The 25,142-nt window shown below is 36.3% G+C and overlaps 1 protein-coding gene across 8 annotated transcripts in view; it reads left to right on the forward strand.

The window, feature by feature from the left end:
• atp9b (ATPase phospholipid transporting 9B) overlaps positions 1-25,142 on the forward strand; it is a 108,179-nt gene that overhangs the window by 27,985 nt on the left and 55,052 nt on the right. For 7 of the 8 annotated variants that reach the window (XR_012394669.1, XR_012394671.1, XR_012394670.1 and 4 more), the window contains exons 9-13: positions 3,894-3,974; positions 10,649-10,724; positions 11,818-11,894; positions 24,579-24,739; positions 24,820-24,962. Coding sequence is in view for 4 of the 8 variants with exons in the window: in XM_005170057.6 (XP_005170114.1) it covers positions 3,894-3,974; positions 10,649-10,724; positions 11,818-11,894; positions 24,579-24,739; positions 24,820-24,962 (538 nt within the window). In the remaining 4 variants the exon portion in view is untranslated. Of the gene's footprint in view, positions 1-3,893; positions 3,975-10,582; positions 10,725-11,817; positions 11,895-24,578; positions 24,740-24,819; positions 24,963-25,142 lie in introns of all 8 variants that reach the window. The other variant, NM_001045154.1, reaches the window with a different exon arrangement.

The following is a 25,142-nucleotide window of genomic DNA, read 5'->3' on the forward strand; positions in this document are numbered from 1 at the left end:
AGATATTGCATACGAGTAACTGCTGGAAGACTGTAGTTTTAATTTAATGTTTAATACTGCACGAATGAAAAAAAAAAACAAAAAAACACTCCGCATTTCTTTCTAACTTAGATGCATTTGGTAGGTAGCATCAGAAAGATGTGAGTGTCGACTAAAATTCGACTATCCTGTCACAAAATTCTGCAAAAACTCTACACGACAGTAATTGTTTGATTGCGGTGTTTTCATTTAGAGAGCCGCATTTACAGTGGATCTTTCAGTCCATAACATTCTAGTCATATTAACATGTTAATACTTAAACTCAGTAACTTAGAAATCATTTAGGCTAAGGTATGTTATTAAACACTGAAAGAATACTGCTGATGATAACAAATAACTTTTTAAATTTTTTTTTTATTAATGTCAGGGTAACAATAACATCATATAAATTTTGTTACAAAGAGTGTACATGGGTTTTTCAGAGGAGCAAAGCATCAAATAAGCACATAAAAGAGAAAAGAAAACAACAATAAAAAGAAAAACAAATGTTATTAACTTATGTGTTACGAAAATTAAAAAAGGAAAATAAGTTAACTGTTCTAATGGCTTTAAGATTTTTAGAGGAAGCAATAGTTCTAATGTACTGTTGAATTTCCTTTTCAAAAACAATAAAAATAAGGTATACGCTGAGAATTTACAGCGGCGTATATGAAATTTAGCAAGGATTAAAAGGAGATTAATAATGAAATACTCCTTACTTTTATCATCAGGAGCATTAAAAAAACCCAGCAGGATATCCTTAATAGATAACAAGAATCCTGGTGGTATTTTACGATGAATATCTAAAGAAAGTTCTATCCAAAAGCATTGTGTATGAAGGCAACTCCAAAATATATGGTCAGCAATTTCATTGGGTATATTACGGAACGAGCATCTGTATCTATATCTGATTTAAATCTTTTCAAAAATGTCTTCGCTGGGTAAAAACTGTGTAACAGTTTAAATGATAACAACTAACTTTGCCTCTGAATAAACAAACAAAGACCACCGTTCGCTTACCAAATCTGTAGAGACAGGACAATCAACACCAACTAGAACCGCATGTTTTTTTTTTTTTAAAAGACAAGCAGCAAATCCGGATTTCAACATTTCCAGATGTGAAAAGCTCTCGGGTAAAAATTTTCCTTACCAACATATTTCTGCCGCGTGTCGTGTGCACTGTAATCCACACGTAATTCCAGCTGTGCTCTCATAGCAGGGAAATGAAAACAAAACCTTCATTACAGCACATTTATAAAAGCAACACTGACGACCCATGTCTCCAAATAATTCTTCTTCTTCCACTTGTTTTGGTAACGCAACGTGGCGTCTTTCTGCCGTCTGAACACTCTTAACAGGTAAAAGGCTATCATGCATATTAATGAAGCAGCACCTCATACACAATAGAGCGTGCTAATTGCTTGAACATAGTCTTTTTTCATGAATTAATGCTGCAAACTCAGAGACGTCTCGAAGTACTCCCAGGTCCAGACATCCACTTTCCACGCTGGAATACACACAAAGATCTAATCGCTGTGACGCAGCTTCAAACCGGAAGAACGAATTTGCTCAATAATGCAAAAACAACTAATTTTCACTTTTTTACCAAATAAATGCATCCTTACAGTTTTTTTAGCAACGTGGGACACATATATGTCTGTCAACAGCTGTTTTGGTGTTTCGTGACCCTTTAAAAATCATTAGACAACAATGGTTTGTTCTGTAGCTATTCAAACAAACAATTTCTTAAGTGATGGTTATAATATTGACCTTAAAAGGGATAGTTCTGAAAAATCTGTTATCATTCACTCAGCCTTCACGGTTTGTTTCTTCTGTTAAACACAAAAGAAGATATTTTGAAAAATGTTGAAAGGCAGTAACTATTGACTTCCATAATATATATATATATATATATATATATATATATATATATATATATATATATATATATATATATATATATATATATATATATATATATATATATATATATATATATATATATATATATATATATATACTATGGAAGTCAGTGGTTACAGGTTTCTAACATTAATTTAGAATAACTTCTTTTGTGTTTAAAAAAAAACTCAAAGGTTTTAAACTACTTAAGCTTAAAAACATTTTCATTTTTAGGGTGAATTGTTCTTTTAAAAATAGGACAGCAGGAACTGCAAACTAAATATATATATATAATATATATATATATATATATATATATATATATATATATATATATATATATATATATATATATATATATATATATATATATATTGTATATATAACAGGAAATACTGTGAAAATGTTCTTCTGTTAAACATTTTTTAAGGAAATGTTTGAAAAAAAATGACTGGAGGGCTTAATAATATTAAATTAAACTGTATATACATACACACATACATATTATCTAATAATTATTCACATAATATTTAATCATGTTAAATAGGAAAAAAAAGTGCTCAAAAATATAACATTTTCCCCTTCATGTCTTTTTATTAGCATATAAATAATCAAAAGTTTAATGAATAAAATATATTAGATAAAAATAACATAAGATCATTAAACATAATTAGCACTGCTGCATCCCAAATCACATTTCAGCCCCTTCTGTCCTGTTCTGAGCACATTATTTAAAATTTGTGGCTAAGAAGTAATTATTTATTTATTTTTGGTATGGTCAGAAATAAAATTGTTCAATCCTTAATTTTTAGCTCTGAAAAGTCATGTGAAATAAAAAGAAATTGCAATGTGACACTATGAAACTGTAATCCATTTGCTCATGCTCATTGAGCAAGCTCATACACACCACACAAAAAAGTGGATTGAATGAGGAGGCATGTAGACATAACACAAAATCTAAATCAAGTCATTCTAGCATGTTAAACTCAAATTTATGCATATAAAATATATTTTCCCAACAACAAAATTGTGGCTAGTGAAAATGACAAGTGGCTTGTAAAGTTGCAAATCTACTAGCCACAGTGGCTAGTGATCAAAAAAGTTAATGTCAAACCCTGTATGTTAGAATGTTAAATTTAAAAAGACTGGCAAAAATATATTGCTCCTTCACATCATTTTTGGAAGAAATATGAAGGAAAATAAGTTTGATTTTAATATATTTAATAAAATAACACAAGATCGTCAAGAATGATCAGCAACCATCTTCTTCTGTAGTAAAAGCCGCTGCATCCCAAAACACATTTCAGCTCCTTCTGTCCTGTTCTGTGATGAGTCTGTAACTTAACCCCCGTAGGCAGTGAGTGATGTGTCCCACACTCAGACTCTCTCAGGCTGATGATACGAAGGCTCATGTTTGATATCAGTGTGTATCTGATTTACTGGCCCAAGGGTTTGTTTCACATGGGCCGGTAACTTTACCCCTAGAGACAACTGGAATCCGCCAAACGGCCTGTCTCCCGGTGCCATCGGCGTGGAGATGACACTCACCTCAAGCAAGGGTTCACGTTTGTATTTGTCTTTCCGAAACCACTTAATGTGATCACAGAATTAAAATTTCAGCAAGTCGGCGAATGATTGCCGGTCGGATCGGGTGTCTGGTGGGCTCGACAGTCAGATCGCCTGTTTTTCATACACGTCATCAAATGCAGAAGTCATTAGAATTTGTAAGCAAGCCGTCAAACGTTTGGTTTCGTTTTAATTATGTTGTTTTGACTGCATAATCTGTTCTGTTTGAAACCTAGGATGTCAGAAGGGGCTGATTGTCATGAGAATCGCTTTGATTGCTAGTCGCTTTGAGTTCTGCCATAAAGCTTGCACGAACAAGAGGCTGGGTTTGGGCCCAGAACTGTGCTTCTGGTGCTGATTTATAGTGTCAGTGTTTTTTCTTGACCTTTTCCGTTTGCTGTTTGCAGGATCTCTTCTCCATCAGCGCGTACGTTTACGTCCAGAAGCCTCAACTGGACATTCACAGTTTTGAGGGGAACTTCACGAGGGTAAGAGAAACTGCTGTTAATGAAGGAATTTTTACGAGGATTCATTTTAGCTTGCGCCGTGACGTCAGGGCATCAATTTAAACCTGCTGTTAGGTTTTTGTAGAGGTATTTAATGCTGTGTTGTTGCCCAGTAAACTAAACCTAACTGCTGTTTTTAATTGTACATTAAAATAACACGGATTCTCAAAGTGTGCCTGTTCACATGACTATGAGCTGAAGTGTCTGTGGAATGCAAAAGAGATGCATTCTTCGCCACGCTGATGACATCACGGGTTGTTAGGCTCACTCCCAGCCCATTGGCCGAGCACAGTTCCTTATTAACAGCAGATTAGCACAGTACCGGAGAAAGAGAGAGGGAGGGAAAGTAAAAAAAAAGACCCCCCACATGAAGCCTGTCTTTGTTTGAAGTCTTCGCTCTTGGCCACACAGCATGCAGGGGCAGAAGATCACTTCCTGCGCTGAGTCACCCTCCTGAGCCTGCTTTCACAAATCTACAGCTACGGGACACGCTTCCAAATGCTGTTTCCCACAGTTCTTTACTTGCACACTTGCTGCACCTTACTGCCTCTTCAGTGCTTTGTTTGTTTAAAGGAGTAGTTCGCCCAAAAATGTTGTCGCTATTTACCCACTCTGCTGTTAAAGAGAATTTTCTTTCTTCTTGGAACACAAAAGCATGTGTGTTTTTTTTTTAAAAAAGCAATATTTTTAGTAGCTGGCAGCTCTATTAAAATCAATGTTAATTTATATACAAATTTTTCTAATTAGCCGGCAGCTAGCTCTCTGCAACTTTAACATGGTCGCCCACTGAAGCTAAGCAGGGCTGCGCCTGGTCAGTACCTGGATAGGAGACCACATAGGAAAGCTAGGTTGCTGCCGGAAGTGGTGTTAGTGAGACCAGCAGGGGGCACTCAACCTGCTGTCTGTGTGGGTCCTAATGCCCCAGTATAGTGAAGGGGACTCTTTACTGCTCAGTGAGTGCTGTCTTTTGGATGAGATGTTAATCTGAAGTCTTGACTCTCTGTGCTCATTGAAAATCCCAGGATGTCCTTCGAAAAAGAATAGGGGTTTAACCTCGGTATCCTGGCCAAATTTGCCCACTGGCCTCTGTCCATTATGGCCTTCTAACCATCCCCATATCATAATTGGCTTTATCACTCCATCTCCTCTCCACCAATCAGCTGGTGTGTGGTGTGCGGTCTGGCGCAATAAGGCTGCAGCCACATCATCCAGTTGGATGCTGCGTGCTGGTGGGGGATGAGGAGATTCCCCCCATTGTGTAAAGCACTTTGAGTGCCCAGAAAAACGCTGTATAAATGTAAACAATTATTATTATTATCATTATTATTATTATTTTATTATTTTTTTTATAGAATGAAAGTGAGTCAGTTAAGCTCTGAAATGATGGAAATGTGCTATAAAAACATCATGAAATTGCTTCATAATGGCTTCTTATGCAAATTTTTAAAGTTAGATTTGTTTAGGAGGTCTCTTTACATTCATCTAAGGTCAAAAAACACTTTACCTTTCTCATAATGTACCGTGGAAATTAATTAGATAAAATAGATGAATAATAATAAGTAGAGGTAGAACAGCAAGAAGTTCACTGGTTCAAGCCTCGGCTGGGTCAATTGGCATTTTTGTGTGGAGTTTGCATGTTCTCCCCGTGTTCGTTGGGTTTCCTCCGGGTTTTTCGGTTTCCCCTACAAGTCTAAAGACATGTGGTATAGGTGAATTAAGTAAGCTAAATTGTCCATCGTGTATGTGTGTGAATGAGTGTGTATGGATGTTTCCCAGTGGTGGGTTGCAGCTGGAAGGGCATCCGCTGCGTAAAACATATGCTGGATAAATTGGTGGTTCATTCCGCTGTGCCGACCCCAGATTAATAAAAGGACTAAGCCGAAAAGAAAATGATTGAATGAATGAATGAATTTAACCCATATAAATTGTTTGCAACCACTTACCTTAAAAATCCAATAAATAGTTTTTTTCAGCATGGGCTTTATGCACAGGGACTTTTAATTTTGATTGTGCAAACTCAATTGCTTCCGGTAAATGCCATTTATAAACTCACCATGCTTAAGATCTGATGCATTTAAACTCAATGACCTCCACTACCTGATTTAGATATGATGTAAAATGAGGATCACACTGCACAAAAATCAATAAATTACATAGTTCATGTCTTTAAATTTTGGAAATTTATATTATCCTAGTATTTTCAATAGAGTGTCCATGCTAACCTGCTCTTCATGGCGACACTTGCATTTAAAATCATGTTTTACTTTTTGACAACTAAATTAATGGTGAAGTCTATTTAACTGATTAGATTCTAATTAAATGACATCAGTGATATTGTAAAAGCTACCTTAAAATCTTGAAATGGTCACATAAACTTTTTACCGGAAGTTTATCGGTGGCTGAAAAACACTTGCAGTGCATTTAGCTCATTGTGTATATGATAAAATGTAGAATTAAAAATTAAATAGTAGGAAAATATAAGTTTTACAACTTTAAGTAGCTTAACAATTGTTTACATAGGATAAAAAATGTTGTGTGCTAATTGTTTAAACTCCTTACTTTAAATGAGCTGAAACTACACAATTCTTAAGTTTATTGGGAGACAACCAAATAGTTTTATGTTCAATCTACTTAAATTTGTAAAACTAATTGCCTTAATTCCTTCATATTGCCCCAACACAAATCCGTTGTGTAGAACCTTGCAGTTAGAGTCGCATTACCCCAAATGTTGAAAAGTGCCACTAAGACATCAATACAGCAGTTTACAATGACATTTTAATTTGTTGATTAATGATTTGATTGATTTGTTTCTGCTTGTACTATTATCATTTGTTAGTCGCTTTGAATTAAACAATCCATAAATGTAAATGTAAAAATCATTCTTTATGTCAGTCACACACGCACACATATTTGCTCATATCAGAGAGGTCAGGCCATGTAAAAGCTCAGGACTGTGTTCTCTCCTGATGTTATGTACACTTGTCTGTATGCCTCCGTATTTAAACAGGTGTGTAGGTTTATTTAGGTTTACTTTTTGGGGGCAGTTGGCACCATCCTCATTTATGGGGAAAACATTTGCATGCTAAAAACCTTTTTTTTTGTAGGGTTTGTGTTCATTTCTTGTGTATACAGTATATTACATTTATATTAGGTATGCGTTAGTTGTATATGCGTTAGTATGTATATATACACTGCCAAATAACAAATCTGCATTTTTTTTTTAAATAAAAAAGTAAAAAGAATTGGTAATAGTTTCAAATAACTCTTAACGATTCTTGAAGTTGTGCTTTAAAAAAAAATGTTTATTCAATAGAGCATTCAAAATAAAAGCATTTGTTTGCACTAGTAACAATGTCATAGTCTTAACTGTCACTTTTGATTGTTTTTTAACTGAATAGAAATGTACTGACTCTCAACTTTTAGTATCGTAAAAGTAAGTCCCAAAATAATAATAAATATAGCTGCAAGCCAACCACTTAAGAGGCAGAATAAGCAAAGCAGCCCAGAGGCAGAATAAGAAAAGCAGTTCAGAGGCCAAAAGCAGCAAATAAACATATTTTAAGTTATTAGCAAATTTATGATTCATTATTGATAGTTAGTAAACGGTTTATAACTCCACTAGGTGGCAAATTTATGTGTTGGAGTCAATGTGAGTTGCCAATGACAGACCTAAAGATCAGTGTCAATATGTTTAAGCATTGCAGAGTTACAGCATCAGATTCACTTTGATGTCCTGCTAGCACGTTTGTCGATGTCTTAAACGAAAACCATTTTGCTGATTGATATAATTTCCATAAATTTTGGTCAGCATGGCTTAAAATAATCAGAGACAAATTTGGTGAAAATTGAATTAATTGTCAAGGAGGAGTTAGCAAAACAAGGTTTTTGAACAAAATCAATATGGCAGACAGGAAGTTTGCCCAAATATGGCATGTTTGGTGTCAATGTTCACGGCAAGACGCAAGGAATAATTTGCTATCAATTATACCACAAGAAGCCTGTGCAATCAACATGTATTAACCATTTAGGAAGATTCATTATTAATGGTTAGTTAACGGTTTATAATGCATGACCACAAGGCGGCGCTGTTACCAAATTAATGTATGGTGGTTATTGTGAGGCGCCAATGACACACCTAAAGATTAGCGTCAATATGTTTAAATGTTGCAGAATTACAGCCTCAGACGATCTTTGACAGCATGCCACCACATTTGTCAGTGGCATAAACAAAAACGGTGTCACCTCTCAACATTAATTCCATAACTTTTTCCCAGCATGGTCTTAAAGAACATCTTAGTCAAATTTTATGAAAATCGGAAAGACAGTCTAGAAGAGGTTGGAAAAAATAGATTTTCAAGATGGAGAGGAAGTTTACTTGATTTTGGCATATTTGTTATCAGTGGTTTCAGCATGATTCAGGGAATATAGCAAGACAAGTGTCATATCAATGAGAAGTTAGAGAAAAAGTTATTAGCATTTTTTAAAAAATTGCTTATACCTTTTGGCCGCAAGATGGCGCTGCACCAGAAGTTTGATTTTTAAGGCATAGTGTCGAAGATGCATACCATGTTTTGTAATCATATGTGAATATGTTTGTAAAATATAGCATTTTTTTTTTTTTATCTAAATGGCCAACGCCCAAAATGGCTGGCCTGGAAAAATCATTCATGGAGAAATCATTCGACTCTGCATGCTCTGTCATGAAGTAAAGAGAACAGTTTTATGAGTTTTGGACAAAGGGTTGAGACGTTTGCAAAAAAGCATTTTCTTGTATCTCCAGACCACTAGAGAGCAGTGCGCCAAACCGCTGCATATAACTTTAGACCATGGTTGTCATAACACACACCAAGTTTGGTGTGAATATGTCAATGCGTTATGGAGATACTGTTCCATTTTTGCAAGCTCTATGTTAGATTTCTTCGCAAGTTAAACGAAAACGGTTCGTCGAATTAACCACAGGTACAGGGACACTGGAGCATTTTAAAGCCACGATTCTTTAGCGGATCACTCGTAAGTCAGCTTATAGACAAATCAGCTGATTGACGTGACTTTGAAACACTCCAGTGTCCCTGTACCTGTGGTTACACTCAGTAAACAGCAGTAAGTTTGGGCAACTGATAACCTTCACGGCCAATCACGGTCATTTCTGTTGAGCATGTGAACCCATTGACGAATCAGCAGTGTTTTAGAACGTGTTCAATAGTGCTTAATTGTTAGCGGGAAAGGGACATTTTCAAAATTTCAGTATCGATTTGTACCGAATTCCAGTATCGTGACAACCCTATGTGTGTTTCCCAGTACTGGGTTGCAGCTGGAATGGCATCCGCTGTATTAAACATATGCTGGTTCATTCCACTGTGGCAACCCCTGATAAACAAAGGAACTAAGCTAAAGAATGAATGAATGAATAATGCATGTTATATTGATGAATCAGTGCATATGTTCACACTTGTTGGAGTAAAGGGGAATTCACGGCGTTTAGATAAATCAGAGCTGTTTACATGCTGTATTTTAAAAATATATTTAACCCATAATGTAAAATTTGCTCAATTTAGTTTTTTCGAAAATATCGATCATTCAAATATTTTGACAAGCATCAATTCCATTATAAAATATCTTATTTATCCTGCTGAAGAAAGAATGTTATACAGGTTTTGAACAACATAAGAATAACTAAATATGGCAAAATATTCATTTTCAAGAGGAACTACACCCAAGTTATGACAGCCTTAAATCACTTAAATATGATGCATGCAAATGTTTCTCATTAAACTGGCAGAGTCATTTCTGAAATGTGAACAAATATATGCTCAATATGGAATGGTTCCTTTGAAAATGAACTAAAACATTATATTTTTTGTTTTTAAGATATAACTTTTATCATAAGTATGGAGTTTTGATTTATAGATTCAAACTCCATTTTCTTAAAGCCTGTTTTTCTTACTTATCATTGATAAAAGGCCTGTTCTTGAGATAAATCTCTCTCCAGCTTTTCGCCAATCTGACAGGTTGGCATTGCTCTACATCTGTTGGCCAGAAAGAGACTAATGACAAGAGCAAGTGGGCCGTCTTGAACAGAGAACACATCTCTTTCGCTGTCTGCATCAGTGCGCATGTCTCGGCAACCGCGATGTGTGTGGTCCTCTTTCTCACTGTATATTATGCCCTACTGACAGCGGATAATTAGATATCATCCGTATTCACCCAACCACAACATGTTATGTGGAAAAAAGCATTTAAAGATTTAATTTCTGCGCTTCTCCCTTGATTTACAGCCTGGCGTCACAAATTCTGTTCTGTTCTGCTCAGCACAGAGCGTGCTAACACCAAACGCAGCCTTATTATGATGTTCAGTGCTGTTTTAGTAAACAAGGCAAATCAAGTCAAACCGATTTCACCGTCCCCTCTAAATGGACTGTGTCGCTTAACTGGGCATTAGTGTAATTCAATCCGCCGTCTAATTCCCTACTTACCGTTCGCTGTGATGAAAGTTCATCGATTCATTATTTGTGCTTTGAGTCTTTGTCATTTTTATTGACCTGCTTTTTAAAGGCCATAATTGATAACCGCTTTCTTCCCCCCTGTGCTAGATAAGCATGAAATCAAAACAGACCGAGATGTATAAACCCACACTAATGTGCGATCTCTGTCCCCAGGAGGACTGCGACCCTCCCATCCACGAGAGCTTGAGCATTGAGAACACCCTGTGGGCCAGCACTGTGGTGGCATCTGGTAAGCAAAGAGTCCTTTCCAGCACCAAATTTCTTGAAGAAAAAACACCAGCCTCAGAGGTCTAAAATATTCATCGGCAGGTCAAATATCATTTGAGTTTATTGTGTTGTAGAAGAGTGTGCCGTTGATACCGAGTCGATCGGCCAGCATCACTCAAGACCCCCTTCGCTCTCCCGTTTGTTTGTCATTCGAGACCACCAGACTCATCTGCTGCTATTCAAACAATCTCATGAGTAGAGAAATATGAGGAGCCGTTAATGGGAAGCCAAAGTGTCTGGCTTTTTGCAGGCCTGTCCCTGCGGTGTCAATGAAACGTGTCCCCAAAGAACAGGTCCGAGATCGGTTTTTGCCGCTACGCTTTCTCCGACATCTCCTAGGGGTCTGTTGTTTAGAATCTGATCCCAGTCCAACAATAATAGCCGGCCTATTCCTTCAAGCGGCGTGCGTTTGTGCCAACGATCGGCTCTTCATTGATCTGTGGTTACCCCAGTCTTGGTTCTCCAGAGGTTCTTCTTATTCCCCAGCATGGTGTGACCTTCAGCCCAAGAAAGTCCTTCCATATCTCCCCACAAAACACCGTCTGGTGACGTCATCCCTGTCCAACTGAGCAGACCCAACACAAAACACCATGGGGCTTGAAAGCGATATGCCCTGTAGTCCTGGCCCATTAAACACCCCCTTGGGAGCGGCCTAGGTTTCGTTGCTTTCCATACACGAAACGATATGTCAAGCTTAAAGAAATTGAGAAATATTGAAGCTCGCTTGCAGTACACTTTATATTGTGTTACCGTGTTTAAATGAAAGTTCATCGTTTAGTGGCGAGGCTGCATACTCTATCCCTAATTAGTTTACTTTAATGAATCAGTCCATTACCAAAGCTGCACCATTGATCTGACTATAATAGGCCTCATTGTAACGGTTTATTTCTGGGTGTCCCACATATTGAATCATTTGTCTGAGTCTCGACTGCATCCGTTAACTGGAAATGCACTTTTTGAGCTAATTGTTCATTAGGCTGGCCTTAAACACACGGCATGTTTATTTATTACTATTCGTTTGCAGACAGTCATTCAATTTTTCATTTATTTTCCAGGTACTGTCATAGGTGTGGTCATATATACAGGAAAAGAGATGAGAAGCGTGATGAACACCTCACAGTCAAAAAACAAGGTAGGTTTGTTAGTCTTTTTATACATTAAAACCAAGCTCTTTTAATTACCCAGCAAACATTTTTTTGTTTTTAAAAGATTTCTAAACATGGTCGTCTTGGCTAAAACGAGGCTAAATTTCGGCTGTCACTGAAAATCTAATAGATGTCTAAGAATAGGCTAAAACTAGACTGGTCATCAAATAAACAGAAATGAATGACTAGACATATAAATTTTGACGACTAGACTAGTTTTGGGCTGTTCTTGGATGTCTATTAGATTTCCACTGAAAGCCCAAGTTTAGCCTTGTTTTAGCCAAAGGGGAACCTCCCGCTTTCCCTTGTGAAGCAGTTACGGAAGTAACTGAAACTGCAATTCATCAAATTGCGCTAGTTCTGGCTCCATAATAGATCGTTTCTATTAAGCCCACTGTTAAAATGGCCAACTGTACAGCAGAAAATAAGGTGTTTACAGCCTGTTACAAAAAACTATTTGGCGGGGCCACTTGAGTGACAGCTAGGTCTCACTGGTCGCCGTCACTTCACCACAGCTGATTCCGGCTGATTAGCCGCTGAGCTCTGAGTATATGCTATATTTGTTTTATGTGGCTTTACACCGTCAGTTGCTTTTTGGAATTATTATCAGATAATTATATATTATATATTATATATCAGATAATATAGCATGCTGTGTGCACTTTTATTGTGTTCACAAACCATTCACATGCCCTCTATTTCCCATGTGAGTGAAATTATATACTTATAAACCATATATATATATATATAAATGTATTTAATTTAAGATCATTTATCATTTATAATTTTCTTTAAAACTTGTATGCACTTAAGAGTCTGACCGATTGATTAGGCTATAGAACAGTAATCGGAATTGTTGTCATACAGTGTTATGCTTGGATTTCATAAATAGCCTTGCATTTACTAACAGACGATATTTGAAACATTTGGAAGTAATTTGCGCTTTCCTCCTGTAGAAAAGCATCATAAGAACAATGTTTAGTGGCTCAATGTATTACAACAGTGTTTTAAAGGACTAAACACTTTATTGCTATAGTATACAACCAAGCACATGTGGTCAGAACACAAATGAGTCGCAGGTAATGAAATATAAAGCGTTTCTCCGAAAGAAAAGCCCATCTAAATAAAATTCTAGTAGGTGTCTGTAGCTCCGCTCACACGCTGGCTCTTTGCACTTATTTAGTCACCCTTATTTGATTTGATGACGTGCAAACAAAATGGCGCCACTTGTAACTTCATTTGTACCCTTCAGGAACTTATGGTGACATCATGAATACTAAGTCCTTATCTATTACAGTCTATGTTTTTAGCTAAGCTTAGATGTCCATTAGACATTAATTAAACACAAAATTGTTTGCTAGGTAGTTTTCATCAGAATTCACAATTTAATGGCATGCAAGTAAGAGCTGTATCTACAGTTATATTGTCAATATCCACTAAACGTCGTCCAACTGTTCTTCTATTTTTCTTTTAACCTTTCAATATAGACTTGAAACAGACCGAATAAAAATAGCGAACAGTTGAGGTGGTTTTCAGCCCTGATCTTAGTGATGAATTTAGACCTGTCGATGTGAAAGGACAACCCCAGAGAGATTAATCTAGAGGGAAATTAACCAACCAAGGGCTTGCGTGACATTTGTGGCAGAGCCTTAATCCTGCAGAATTCCCCTTAATGATTAGATACAGTGGATGTCAATGCTGTAAAAGTAAACTTAAAAATGTCAAATCCCATTACACTCATTACCCCTCCCCTAGCTGACCCCTGCAGTCTTTGGCCTTTATTTCCTAATTTAAACTTATCCACATGGTTCAGAGCTGTACTCTTATGTACACTACTCTTCCAAATAAGTTGATAAGATAGTAATATTTATTTCATATGGATATACAAATATATCAGCCTCTATTGTGTCACATTCTGGCATTTCATTTGCAATAATGTTTTCTAAAAAGGCTCTTGCTTTTCCTAGTCAGAACAAAACTGTGCTGGATATACCCTAAATTAATTATATTTCATTTTTTACCTACTCTGAAGGCATACGGTTATCTGAAAAAATTAGGACACTTTATAAAATTCCACTTTTTTCCATATCAGGGCATACTTTATTTATTTTTTTTAAATAAAATAAAATAAGACCATGAACAACATCATACAGCATTAACAATAATGCGTCATGCACTGCTAGTTAAATCCCTGAACTCATCACCAGCAGAAGTTTTAGCATTTTGTTGGTCTGGAGCCTCCAGGTGTGTGTGAACACGATGTCCTTCCCACAGCTTAAGCTGAGACAAAAAATGGGTCATGCTACAAGACAGTGATCCCAAGCACAGCAGCAAACTTACAACAGCTGACAAAGAAATAAAATAGTAAGATGTTGCAATCGTCCAGTCAAAGTTCTGACGTCATCCTGTATGAAATGCAGTGGCAGGAGCTGTGCAAATTACTACACTACCTGACAAAATTCTTGTGGCCCATCTAAGTTTTAGGAACAACAAAAAATAGCTTGACTTCTAGTTGATCATTTGATATCAAAAGTGGCTTATTTGAAAGGCAAAGGCCTCTAGATTACGATTATTACCAAAATTGCTTGGACGACTGCATCCATACATCTCTGCAAATAATAAGTTAAATAACTTACTAATAAAGTCATCTGGAATGTTGAAGAAAGCAATCTTGCAGGATTTTCAGAGTTCATCAAGATTGTTTGAATTCATCCATTTTACCTCAGACATGCTCAATGTTCATGTATAGTGACTGGCCTGGCCATCTCTGGAGAACCTTGACCTTCTTTGCTTTCAGAAAAAGTGTCGTAGGGGCTGAAGTATGAGATGAAGTGCTACACTTCTAAAGAACTTGCCCTCTAATGTGGTTTGTAACGTAATGGGCAGCATTAATGATGATTAGGATGCAGTTCAACAGATGATTCATTGGAAAAATATACCTTCCGCCACTTTTACCAATGATCAACTAGAAGTCGTTATTTTTTGTTGCTTTTACAACTGAAATCAATAACAAGACTTTTGTCAGGTAGTGTACTTCAGAATGAACTGAAACTGATAAAGTCATACAGAAAACGATTACTATATTTAATCACTACAGAACTACGCGCATGTGAATCATAGGGCTGTTTTACCCCCATATCTTTCCAAATGTTAAGATGTGTCAATGACCATATCGTTTTTATGTCATGGTATCGAACTGTGAAGTTCAATAGAGTGTAGCAGAGTCAGTGGTAGATACCAAAACAACTGTCCAAGTAATTTTTTTTCTTTTTTCTTTTTCTTTTTTTTTTTTTTACCTCTGACAAGTTCTGCGTACAAAAACTCTGGTGAAAAACAGGTCAGTCAGAACACAATACAGACTGTTGCATTACTTACAGGGCTATTCATTAGCACACTCTTAAGATTTGTATTTACTTTAGATCAGGCTCTATATCATCTGGACCTAACAAGCAGCCACTTAATCTGGATATCAGCAGCCTAAAAGACTGATATTTTGCATATAGGATCATTAATATCCACACCCCAGGCTGCACTTTGAGATTATAACAATGACAATTTCCTTCCTTTTTTTTAAGTTTCTCAAAGTTTACTGTTAAACTTACCATTGGGAAACCTGTGCGAAAACAATCATCACTTAGCATTTAATTTGACAGTCAAAATCCATTTTTTAAAAGTATTTAAGGAACTTATCATTTTTAAAAATTGAATTAATCATCCAATTAAGTGCATTCGTTGAATCCATTTAGTGCCCATCATTTTAATATCAATCACCCTATGTGCTAAATATCAGCCTCACAAAACCCACCCAAGAAAGCCATCATGGTTAACCGCTCTTCTTCACGTCATGAAGTGTTTCAGAGGCTGTCATGGATGCTGTGAGATGTGTGTGTGATAGCAGCAGCTATTGCGGAGCTCATAGCTCTACCATGTTCTGTGTGTGAGAGTGGAATTCAATATCTCAAGGAGATGATGTCAGAGGTGCCAATACAGGGAACGAGACGGGGCGGGAAAGTCGATACGACTCCGCGAAAGTCACTGAGAACGTTTTCGCCTCTTATAATCTGTTGTGACATTCCTCACACAAAGCTCTAAGCTCTCACTAGAAGCTGCTGACAGCACATAAGCGATCACCTTACACTGTGTGTGTGTGTGTGTCTGTCATTGTCGTAATATGGAGCGATATTCTCTTTGAGGATCGAAGCTTTGGTGGTCTGAGTGATGTGAACAGCCCTCTTCAATGGGCAGATACCACGCTGCATGAGGTGTTATATTCACTGCTATAAGCAATGTAGATGCTTTTTAATTATATTTTATATTATGCATTTTAGACTTTTTTTATTTGCTTTGAACAATGTTAATGTTCAGTTGCATGTGTTTTATATTGTATTTTTGTAAGTCAGTTTTCAAAATCTATATTATTTTGTATATTTTAAGTGATGTAGCAATTTTATTATATATTTTACCTAATATATATATATATATATATATATATATATATGTATGTATGTATATATATATATATATATATATATATATATATATATATATATATATATATATATATATATATATATATATCGTCATCATCATCGTCATCATCATTTTCATCCGCTTATCTGGAGCCGGGTTGCAGGGGCAGCAGTCTTAGGAGAGAACCCCAGACTTCCCTCTCCCCAGACACTTCTTACAGCTCCTCCGGAGGGATCCCAAGGGTGTCCCTGGCCAGCCGAGACATTGTCTCACCAGCGTGTCCTGGGTCTTCCCCGAGGACTCCTCCTGGTGGAACATGCCTGGAATACATCCCTAGATAGGCATCCTGGAGGCATCCGAGACAGATGCCCGAGCCACCTCACCTGACTTCTCTCGATGCGGAGGAGCAGCGGTTCTACTCCAAGCTCATCCCTGATGACAGAGCTCCTCACCCTGTCTAGAAGGGTGCGCCCTGCCACCCTACAAAGGAAACTCATTTCAGCTGCTTGTATCCAAGATCTTGTCCTTTCGGTCATGACCCAAAGCTCATGACCATAGGTGAGAGTTGGAACGTACCTTTCGGCTCAGCTCCTTCTTTACCACAACGGACCAGTACATCGACCGCATCACTGCTGCTGCACCGATCCACCTGTCAATCTCATGCTCCATCCTTCCCTCACTCGTGAACAAAACCCCAAGATGCTTGAACTCCTCCACCTGGGGTAAGGACTTTCCTTCAACCTGGAGATGGCAAACCCCATTTTTCCGGTGGAGCACCATGGCCTCGGACTTGGAGGTGCTGGTTCTTATCCTAGGCACGTCACACTCAGCACCAAACCGCCCCAATGCATGCTAAAGGTTCATGTTCAATGAAGCCAACAAAACGACATTGTCTGCGAATAACAGAAATGAAATCCTGTGGTCCCCGAACCAGACCCCCTCCAGCCCAAGGATACACTTTCAAATTCTGTTCATAAAAATTAAGAACAGAATTGATGATAAAGGGCAGCTCTGCCGGAGCCCAACATGCATCAAGTCTGGAAAAAAGTCTGACTTATTGCCTGCAATGCAAACCAAACTCCTACTCTTTTCATACAGGGATAAGACAGAAGGGCTATTATATATATATATATATATATATATATATATATATATATATATATATATATATATATATATATATATATATATATATATATATATATATATATATATATATATATATATATATATATATATATAAATTATGTTAAACAATTTATATATATATATATATATATATATATATATATATATATATATATATATATATATATATATATATATATATAGACCCTTTTTCCGTGCTCTAGAAGGCTGTATGTGCTCAGTAAAATTTTATTAATTGTATTTTAAACAGTGATCTGATTAAGTGTTCTCTAAGTGCAGTTTTAACTATTGTTTAAGCAAAATTAATGATCAGTTGGACTGTTTATTTAGTGTATGTATATATATATATATATATATATATATATATATATATATATATATATATATATATATATATATATTTATATATATATATATATATATATTATTATATATATATATATATATATATATATATATATATATATATATATATATATATATATATATATATATATATATATATATATGTATATATATATATATTGAATACATCACCATTTTTCTCAGAAAACATATTTCTAAATGTGGTGTTGACTTTTTACCTGGAAATTCAGTTTTTACTAGATGTTGATAACAACCAAAGAAAACAAACAATAGAAATTTATATATTAGAAGAAAACAAATAGTTTACTAATTAAGTTATGTGTAATAAAATGACACAGGACAAAGTATTGAACAAATGAAGATAGTGTAAAAAGCTTTTACAAGTTATTTAGCAACCCTCTGCCCTTCGTCAGTGTAAATTAACATTAGCTGCTTCAGTCCAACATCTTCATTAGCAGGGTGATGAAGATGAAATGTCCACCAGAGTGGACATTTCAGTAAGACAATGGTCCTATAACCAGCCAAGGAAATGGTTTCAGAAAAAGAAAATTAAGCTTTAGAGTGGCCCAGCCAATTACCTAACTTGAATCCAATAGAAAATACAAAATAAAGATAGTTATAGACAAAACCCAAATAACCATCAACCTGCTTTATTAAAGTTTGGGAAAAAATCACTAAGCAAGCCATGCGACTTAATACTCTGCATGAGAGGGTTTTTAAGCTGCCATCACCAAAGAAGCCTTTTATACAGTAAAAAGTATTAAATACATTTCAGTTCTTCAGTACTTGCTTCATTCAATTGTTATTCAACATAACCATTTTTTCATATATATATATATATATTATATATAAATATAAAAAAAAAAAAAAAAAAAATATATATATATATATATATATATATATATATATATATATATTTTTTTTTTTTTTTTTTTTTTATGATTGTATTGTTTGGGTTTTTACCCAAATTTTGCTACTTTTTGTAAATTATTTTACTGAAATGAATTTAAAAACTAAATAATTATAAATTTGCACACAAGTAAATAAATAGACTCTATGATGGGCTAAAATTTTGCAGATTTCTCCACCAATTGGTCATGGCTAAGAGAAAGTATTTTTAAAACACCTAAAATGTTTTCAAGTTCTGTGTGTATTTGCAATGCAAAAAGCTATTTAAAAAATGAATCAATATTTAAATCTCATTTATTGAGTTAATAATGTAAGAAGGACTTTGGAAAATTGGTCAATTTAGCAGCCTACTATTCATGAAAGTATGTTGTGACAGACCAATTAGAATCAAATATTTGTGTCTGTTGTGAACATAAGTTTCTGTATATGAAAGAATTCACTTTAACTTCAGTCATATCAGGTTTAATGTTTGTTCGTTAAAGTAAATAAAACTTCTCAAGGCCTCGTCTGCGGTCCTGCACTGTGGACGGCATGTTCCATTTAGCTGTATTGCATATCCAGTTTCTGGAGCGCTAGTATAATGCCATATTGTTGTAACAGCCTCCGTATACTTGATGGATTTCAACCGATGAATATTCATTATGCAGGCACAAAGTCGTCATCAAATTTCACACACAAAACATACAGGCAGCGAGGGCAGGTTGAATCATTCCTTTCACTTTAAACGAGGCCCGGATGAATAGAGTAAAATATGCACTCTCGATTCATTGATAGCATCTTCAGCTTGAGGTAATTGAGTCGCTTTTTCCTCTCGGCCTGAATGAATAACGGCTTCACCCGATCCCCGGCCAGCTTTGCAAAATTCAGCCTCAGCATTGTTTTGCCCCCATAAAGGGGGATTCCTCCCTTTCAGCTGGGGAACTATGTCTTCTGTCTTAATTTTTCTTCATTTTAATCCTTCCATTCCCCCCTTTTTCCTCACTAGCTGAAGCATGAAGCTCGGAGTAGGGCGGCAGGCCATCGGAGGGGTTTTAAACTACAGCTGATAAATCAGACAGCAGCTCTTCTCTCCCAGTGTCTCCCAGTTTACTCAGTCCTCCTGAGACTGTGGTGGGGGGTGCATAGCCAGTTGGGGGATTAATTTTGCTTGCATTTATTTATTTTTTGTCTTTTTTTGTTCAATTTGTCCATTCCCCCTCCCCCTCGTCTCTTTCACGCAGATTCCTTTTCTCAGGGGACGGTGTTATGTGTTGCTGTTTTTATTAGCGCGCTGCCTAGATGAAAGGCCTCAGTGTTTTCGCGCAGGCCACGCTGTCGGCTCTCGCCAGAGGGAAACAAGAAAAACTTCTTTTTTGACATCATTTTCCCACATATTCCATTGGCTGAGGGACATACTTGAGAGAAAGAGGGGAAAACTCTGGCTCTTTTGTCAGGGGGCCGTTTCTATGAAGAGGCGTTCTGCTTTTATTTTTCCGGTTTTGCCTCCTGTGCTTTTCAGAGTGAGAGACGACAACAGCAGCGAGCTTCTTGGTTAAATGCCTCTCATCTCTTCTCTACTCCACATACACCATTAGCATGAGAAAAGGTCTGCGGTCTGGATCAGACCTGGGGGGCATTGATCAGGGCCGGCTTATGGGCAGGTTGTTTTATTTTTCATAAGAGTAACATTTCGGATCACTCCAGATGAGAGGAACCCTCAAGGTTCTTGCTCTCAGAGGGGATATCGCATGCTTTGGCTGAGAGCGCTTGAACCAAATGCTCATTCATTTTTGGGGACTTTTTTGTGTGCATTCTAAAGAGTTGATTTTAAAAAAGGCACAAAAATGTTATGATGAATAAATAATAATTAAAAATCCTGCTTTGTATTAACGTTTACCAGGATAAAAATAACGTTTTTATGAATATTTCAGTATTTTATATGTATAGAGAGATCTATGTCAAATATAAATTGGAATATTCATGAAATTAATAATATACAGTATATTATAAGGTGATTACAGTCTAATGCAAAAGTTTGGCCACCTCTGATAATTTTCATAATTGCGAGCCATAGCCTGCTGGCCTTTCAAGTCATTTGGATATATTTTATACCACAGAAAAAAAGCTACACTTCAGTTCTGACAAACATTTATTTAATCAACAGATGCAATACTATTTAAGTCCTAACAAAAAAAAATGAAAATAATGTGGGCTCCTCAACAGAATAATGACATCAATCTTTTGTACAGCCACCTTTTACTGTAATATAAGCCTATAGATGCTGTCCTATGGTTAAGCATGAAGGGGGTCACACACCAGAAGCGCCATGCAGAGCCATGCATTTTAGATTTCTAAACATTGGTTTGTATCAGGTGCTACAAGTCGGCGGCTGCCAGCAGCCATCCAGTGTGTGATGCCATTGAGTGCATAAATTCTTCCTGAAGGCATTTTGGGCCATTTTTCCTTGCAAAATTTCTCCAGTTCAGTCAGATTTGAAAGGTGCCGAGCCTGAACGGCCCTTTTCAAATCAATCCATAGATTTTCCATGATGTTCAAGTCTGGGGACTGGGATGGCCGTTCTATGATCATTGTATCATGTCTGAGCATGAATTACTTGGTAGATCAGGAACTGTGCTTTGGGTCATTGTACTTCTGAAACACCCAAGCGTGGAGTAACTTCAGCCTCTTGACAGATTTCTGAACATTATTCTTCAGAATCTGCTGATACTGGGTGGAATCCATGCAAACTTGCAAACTCTGACAAGGTGTCCAGTACCTGTGCCTGCCACACATCCCCACAGCATGATAGACCCTCCACCATATTTAACAGTATAGAGCATACTGTATCTTCTCCTGGAATGCAGTGTCCATTTTCAATCATTTTAAACGCCTATGGTTATGGCATCTGTCTACAGTATATTTTCCAAAATGATTTAAGCTAGTCCAGATGAGCCTTTGCATAACTCAAACAACTCTTCTTGTTGGCAGAATACAGAAAAGGCTTCTTCTGCATCACTTTCCATTGAGCTGTTCTTTGTGAAGAGTTTTCTAGATTGTGACACGATCTATAATGGCATTATCAGCAGCAAGATGTTCCTAGAGCTCTTTGGAGGTGGTCTTTGATTTGTCTGTGACAATTCTAACCATTCTTCGCCTTTGCCTTTTAGATATTTTTCTTGGTTTAGCACATCTTTCCTGCACAAGAACTGTTCCTGTGACCTTCCATTTTCTTACTATATTTCTGACTGTGGAGATAGAGACCTTTAACCTTTATAATAGCTTTTTGCATTCTTCTAATTCATGTTGGTAAATTATCCTATGATCCTATTAAAATGTAAGAAAAAGTAAAAATAAAAACAGTATGAAGCAATTGAGTGCGAATCATTACCTTCATTTGAATAATGGTAAATTATCCTAGTAATTAGGTCATTAGGACCTGTTTAGGTTCCCATGTTGATACTTTCTGGTTCACAATAGGGAGAGCAAAACTAGCAAGCAGGTATCGTAAATATCCTTTTTCATGATTGGTTGCACCTGTGTTGGGATTAAGGTTCACAGAGTCACTCATCAGTTTTGTCCGACACAAAAGAAACAGTGCCCAAACTTTTGCATAGCCTATTTTTCAGTTTCAATTTATTTTCATTTCAGTACTGCTACACTATGTATTTCTGTCTGAAAAACATGACATAACTTGACATCTAGCTTTCACTAGGAATGGAATGGCATTTCACTGGGATCTTCTCTTACAGTATAAAGAAAGAGCACGAAATTATGCAGCCACAGAGGGGTGGACAAATTTTTGCAAAACTATATAATTGCAGGTACATTTATTTATAACAAAATACATCTCAACAGGTTGACAAAGACTCCAGTGCAAAAAGATTGAAGTATATGAGGAAAAAAAACTTTTAATGTCATTTGTAAAAATTTACCCACAATTGATCACCTTAGAAAGGGGTTAGAAGATTTGTATACAACCTGAAAATCTGTTTGCAAGCTTCAAGCAGCAATTTATTTACACAGAATAGACTTTTTCTGATATCTCCAACTACGGGATTTCCCAAAAACATTCCCACATATGCCACATATACCAACACCCAGCAAGATAGACTTGATCAAGTTAAAATCTTGTTACGAGGCTCTATATCATAGTTATTTAATGTATTATTCCCATCTTATGAATCTATCCTTTAATAAGATTAAGATGAACTGGTAATCAGAACTTTAATTAAATTTCTCTGAAGTTTTCTAGGAGGAGGCCTTAAATGTCAATTCATGATCCAGTTGCACCAGATTATCACTTATACTATTTAAGTTCATGCACAGACAACACTATAGCAAAAAAAAAAAAAAAAAAAAAACATGAAAAAATAAGTTGTAAAATGTGTTTACAGATGCAGTGTAACCTCACCTTACATATTATGGTCGTCCCCACAAACTGTCTGAATTCTCATGGTTATTTTTAAAGCAGTCTCAGACATGTTAGGCATAAATCTAACCCCAAACCCTTATATCGATATTTTTGGTTAAAATAATGCTTACATCACAATCATTCAAAACCATTCTAATATGTCATTGCCTTCTCCTCCCTAGTTGTTCATTAGAGAATTTTCTTAATGTGAACATTTCACCAACCACCCTCAATCAAAGTCTGGCTACATAACATGTAACATCAGAATTGGCCCTCACGTTTTTATTCACACACCTAGATAGTCATCTTCTAAATTGGACTCATTGACCCTGAGACAGTTTAGCACAACCAAAATCACAATAACCAAGAAGTCAGAAGTCATCATCTTTATTTATCTTGCTACTCCACACTAGAGCTGCACAATTAATCGAAAAAAAAAAAAATTGTGATCTCGATTCTAACAAACAAACAAAAAAATGAAAGACAGATTTAAAAACAGATTCATAATAGCTTGCAATAGACAGAGCTTTTACATTTTTTTACAGCTTTGAGAGACTTCATTAACAAAATAAGTTTGTTGATAAAAACTTGTATAAAAGAGGAGATTTTGAAAGTCTACATTTACATGGATTAATTAATCATTCTTACTGTTCAATGAATGCAAACTGTCATTGATTATTAAAGACGCAAACCCCTCACTGCACGACAGCTGCACCTTTAGCAAATCTCCTAATTCCTGCAGCACGAGGACTTTATGATAGTTTGTGTGCGTCAAAATTGGCTGATCTGTTCTGGAAATATTTGGCTGCATGTCACCGCATCCCAAACAACTAAAACGATATAACGATATAAAGAAATCTCCACTGTGCTGATTGAGAGCACTTCTTAAACTTAACAGCGCATCATTGATGATGCAAGCGTGCTCAGGCCCGAATGCGATGTGATTGTGGGCCATCCAGTGAGACGGGAAAGGGAGATAAGTGTACTTCGGCCTGGTTCAAAGCAACTGTACATAGTTTGAGTACGCCCATATGAGCTAAAATGTGCTGTCCACGTATATGGCCACTAAGCCCTAGGAGTATAATGATTAACATAAGCACATTATTGTTTATTTTATTTTATTTTTTAAACTTATTTAATGTACCTTTCTTATTGGATTTGATTGATTGATTGATTGATTGATTCTTTTTTTTTTTCAAATGCTATTCACTTGTGTTCCATAAATAACTTTAGATTTACATTATTTAATTGTTAACACTCAGGAAAACTTCTTGTAAAGTTATAGGAGGAGCATGCATCAGTTTTATTTCCCTGCGTTTTTTTTTTCCTAAGTATAAAATTCTAAATCAATTTGGATGATCTCAGACTCTCATCTGTTTCTCTTCAGGTGGGACTGTTGGACCTGGAGTTAAACCGTCTAACCAAAGCACTGTTCCTGGCTCAGGTGGTTCTGTCTGTCGTCATGGTTGCTCTTCAGGGATTTCTTGGGCCCTGGTTCCGAAACCTCTTCCGTTTTGTTGTTCTGTTTTCATACATCATCCCTATTAGGTACTGTTAGTTTTTTATTGCTCAGACTGCACTAATGTTAAAATATGACTCTACTAATGTGAAATATTGCATGTGTGTAGTTTAAGAGTAAACCTGGACATGGGAAAGTCAGCGTACGGTTGGATGATTATGAAGGATGAAAATATTCCAGGCACTGTGGTTCGGACAAGCACCATCCCAGAAGAGCTGGGCCGGCTGGTCTACCTGCTCACAGACAAAACAGGTTATTTCATATTATCTACTCATAATTTCACAATTTTCAACATTTAACTACTTCATTTCAAATTATACTTTGCACTTCTGTTTTGGGGAACTTCCATTTAAAAGAACTGAACGTAATCATTTTAAATAATAAGGTTGTGCTACATGTATTCCAGTATATAGTGATAAGATGATGTCATGA

This window comes from Danio rerio, chromosome 19 (assembly GCF_049306965.1).
Source record: "Danio rerio strain Tuebingen ecotype United States chromosome 19, GRCz12tu, whole genome shotgun sequence".
Lineage (NCBI taxonomy): Eukaryota > Metazoa > Chordata > Actinopteri > Cypriniformes > Danionidae > Danio > Danio rerio.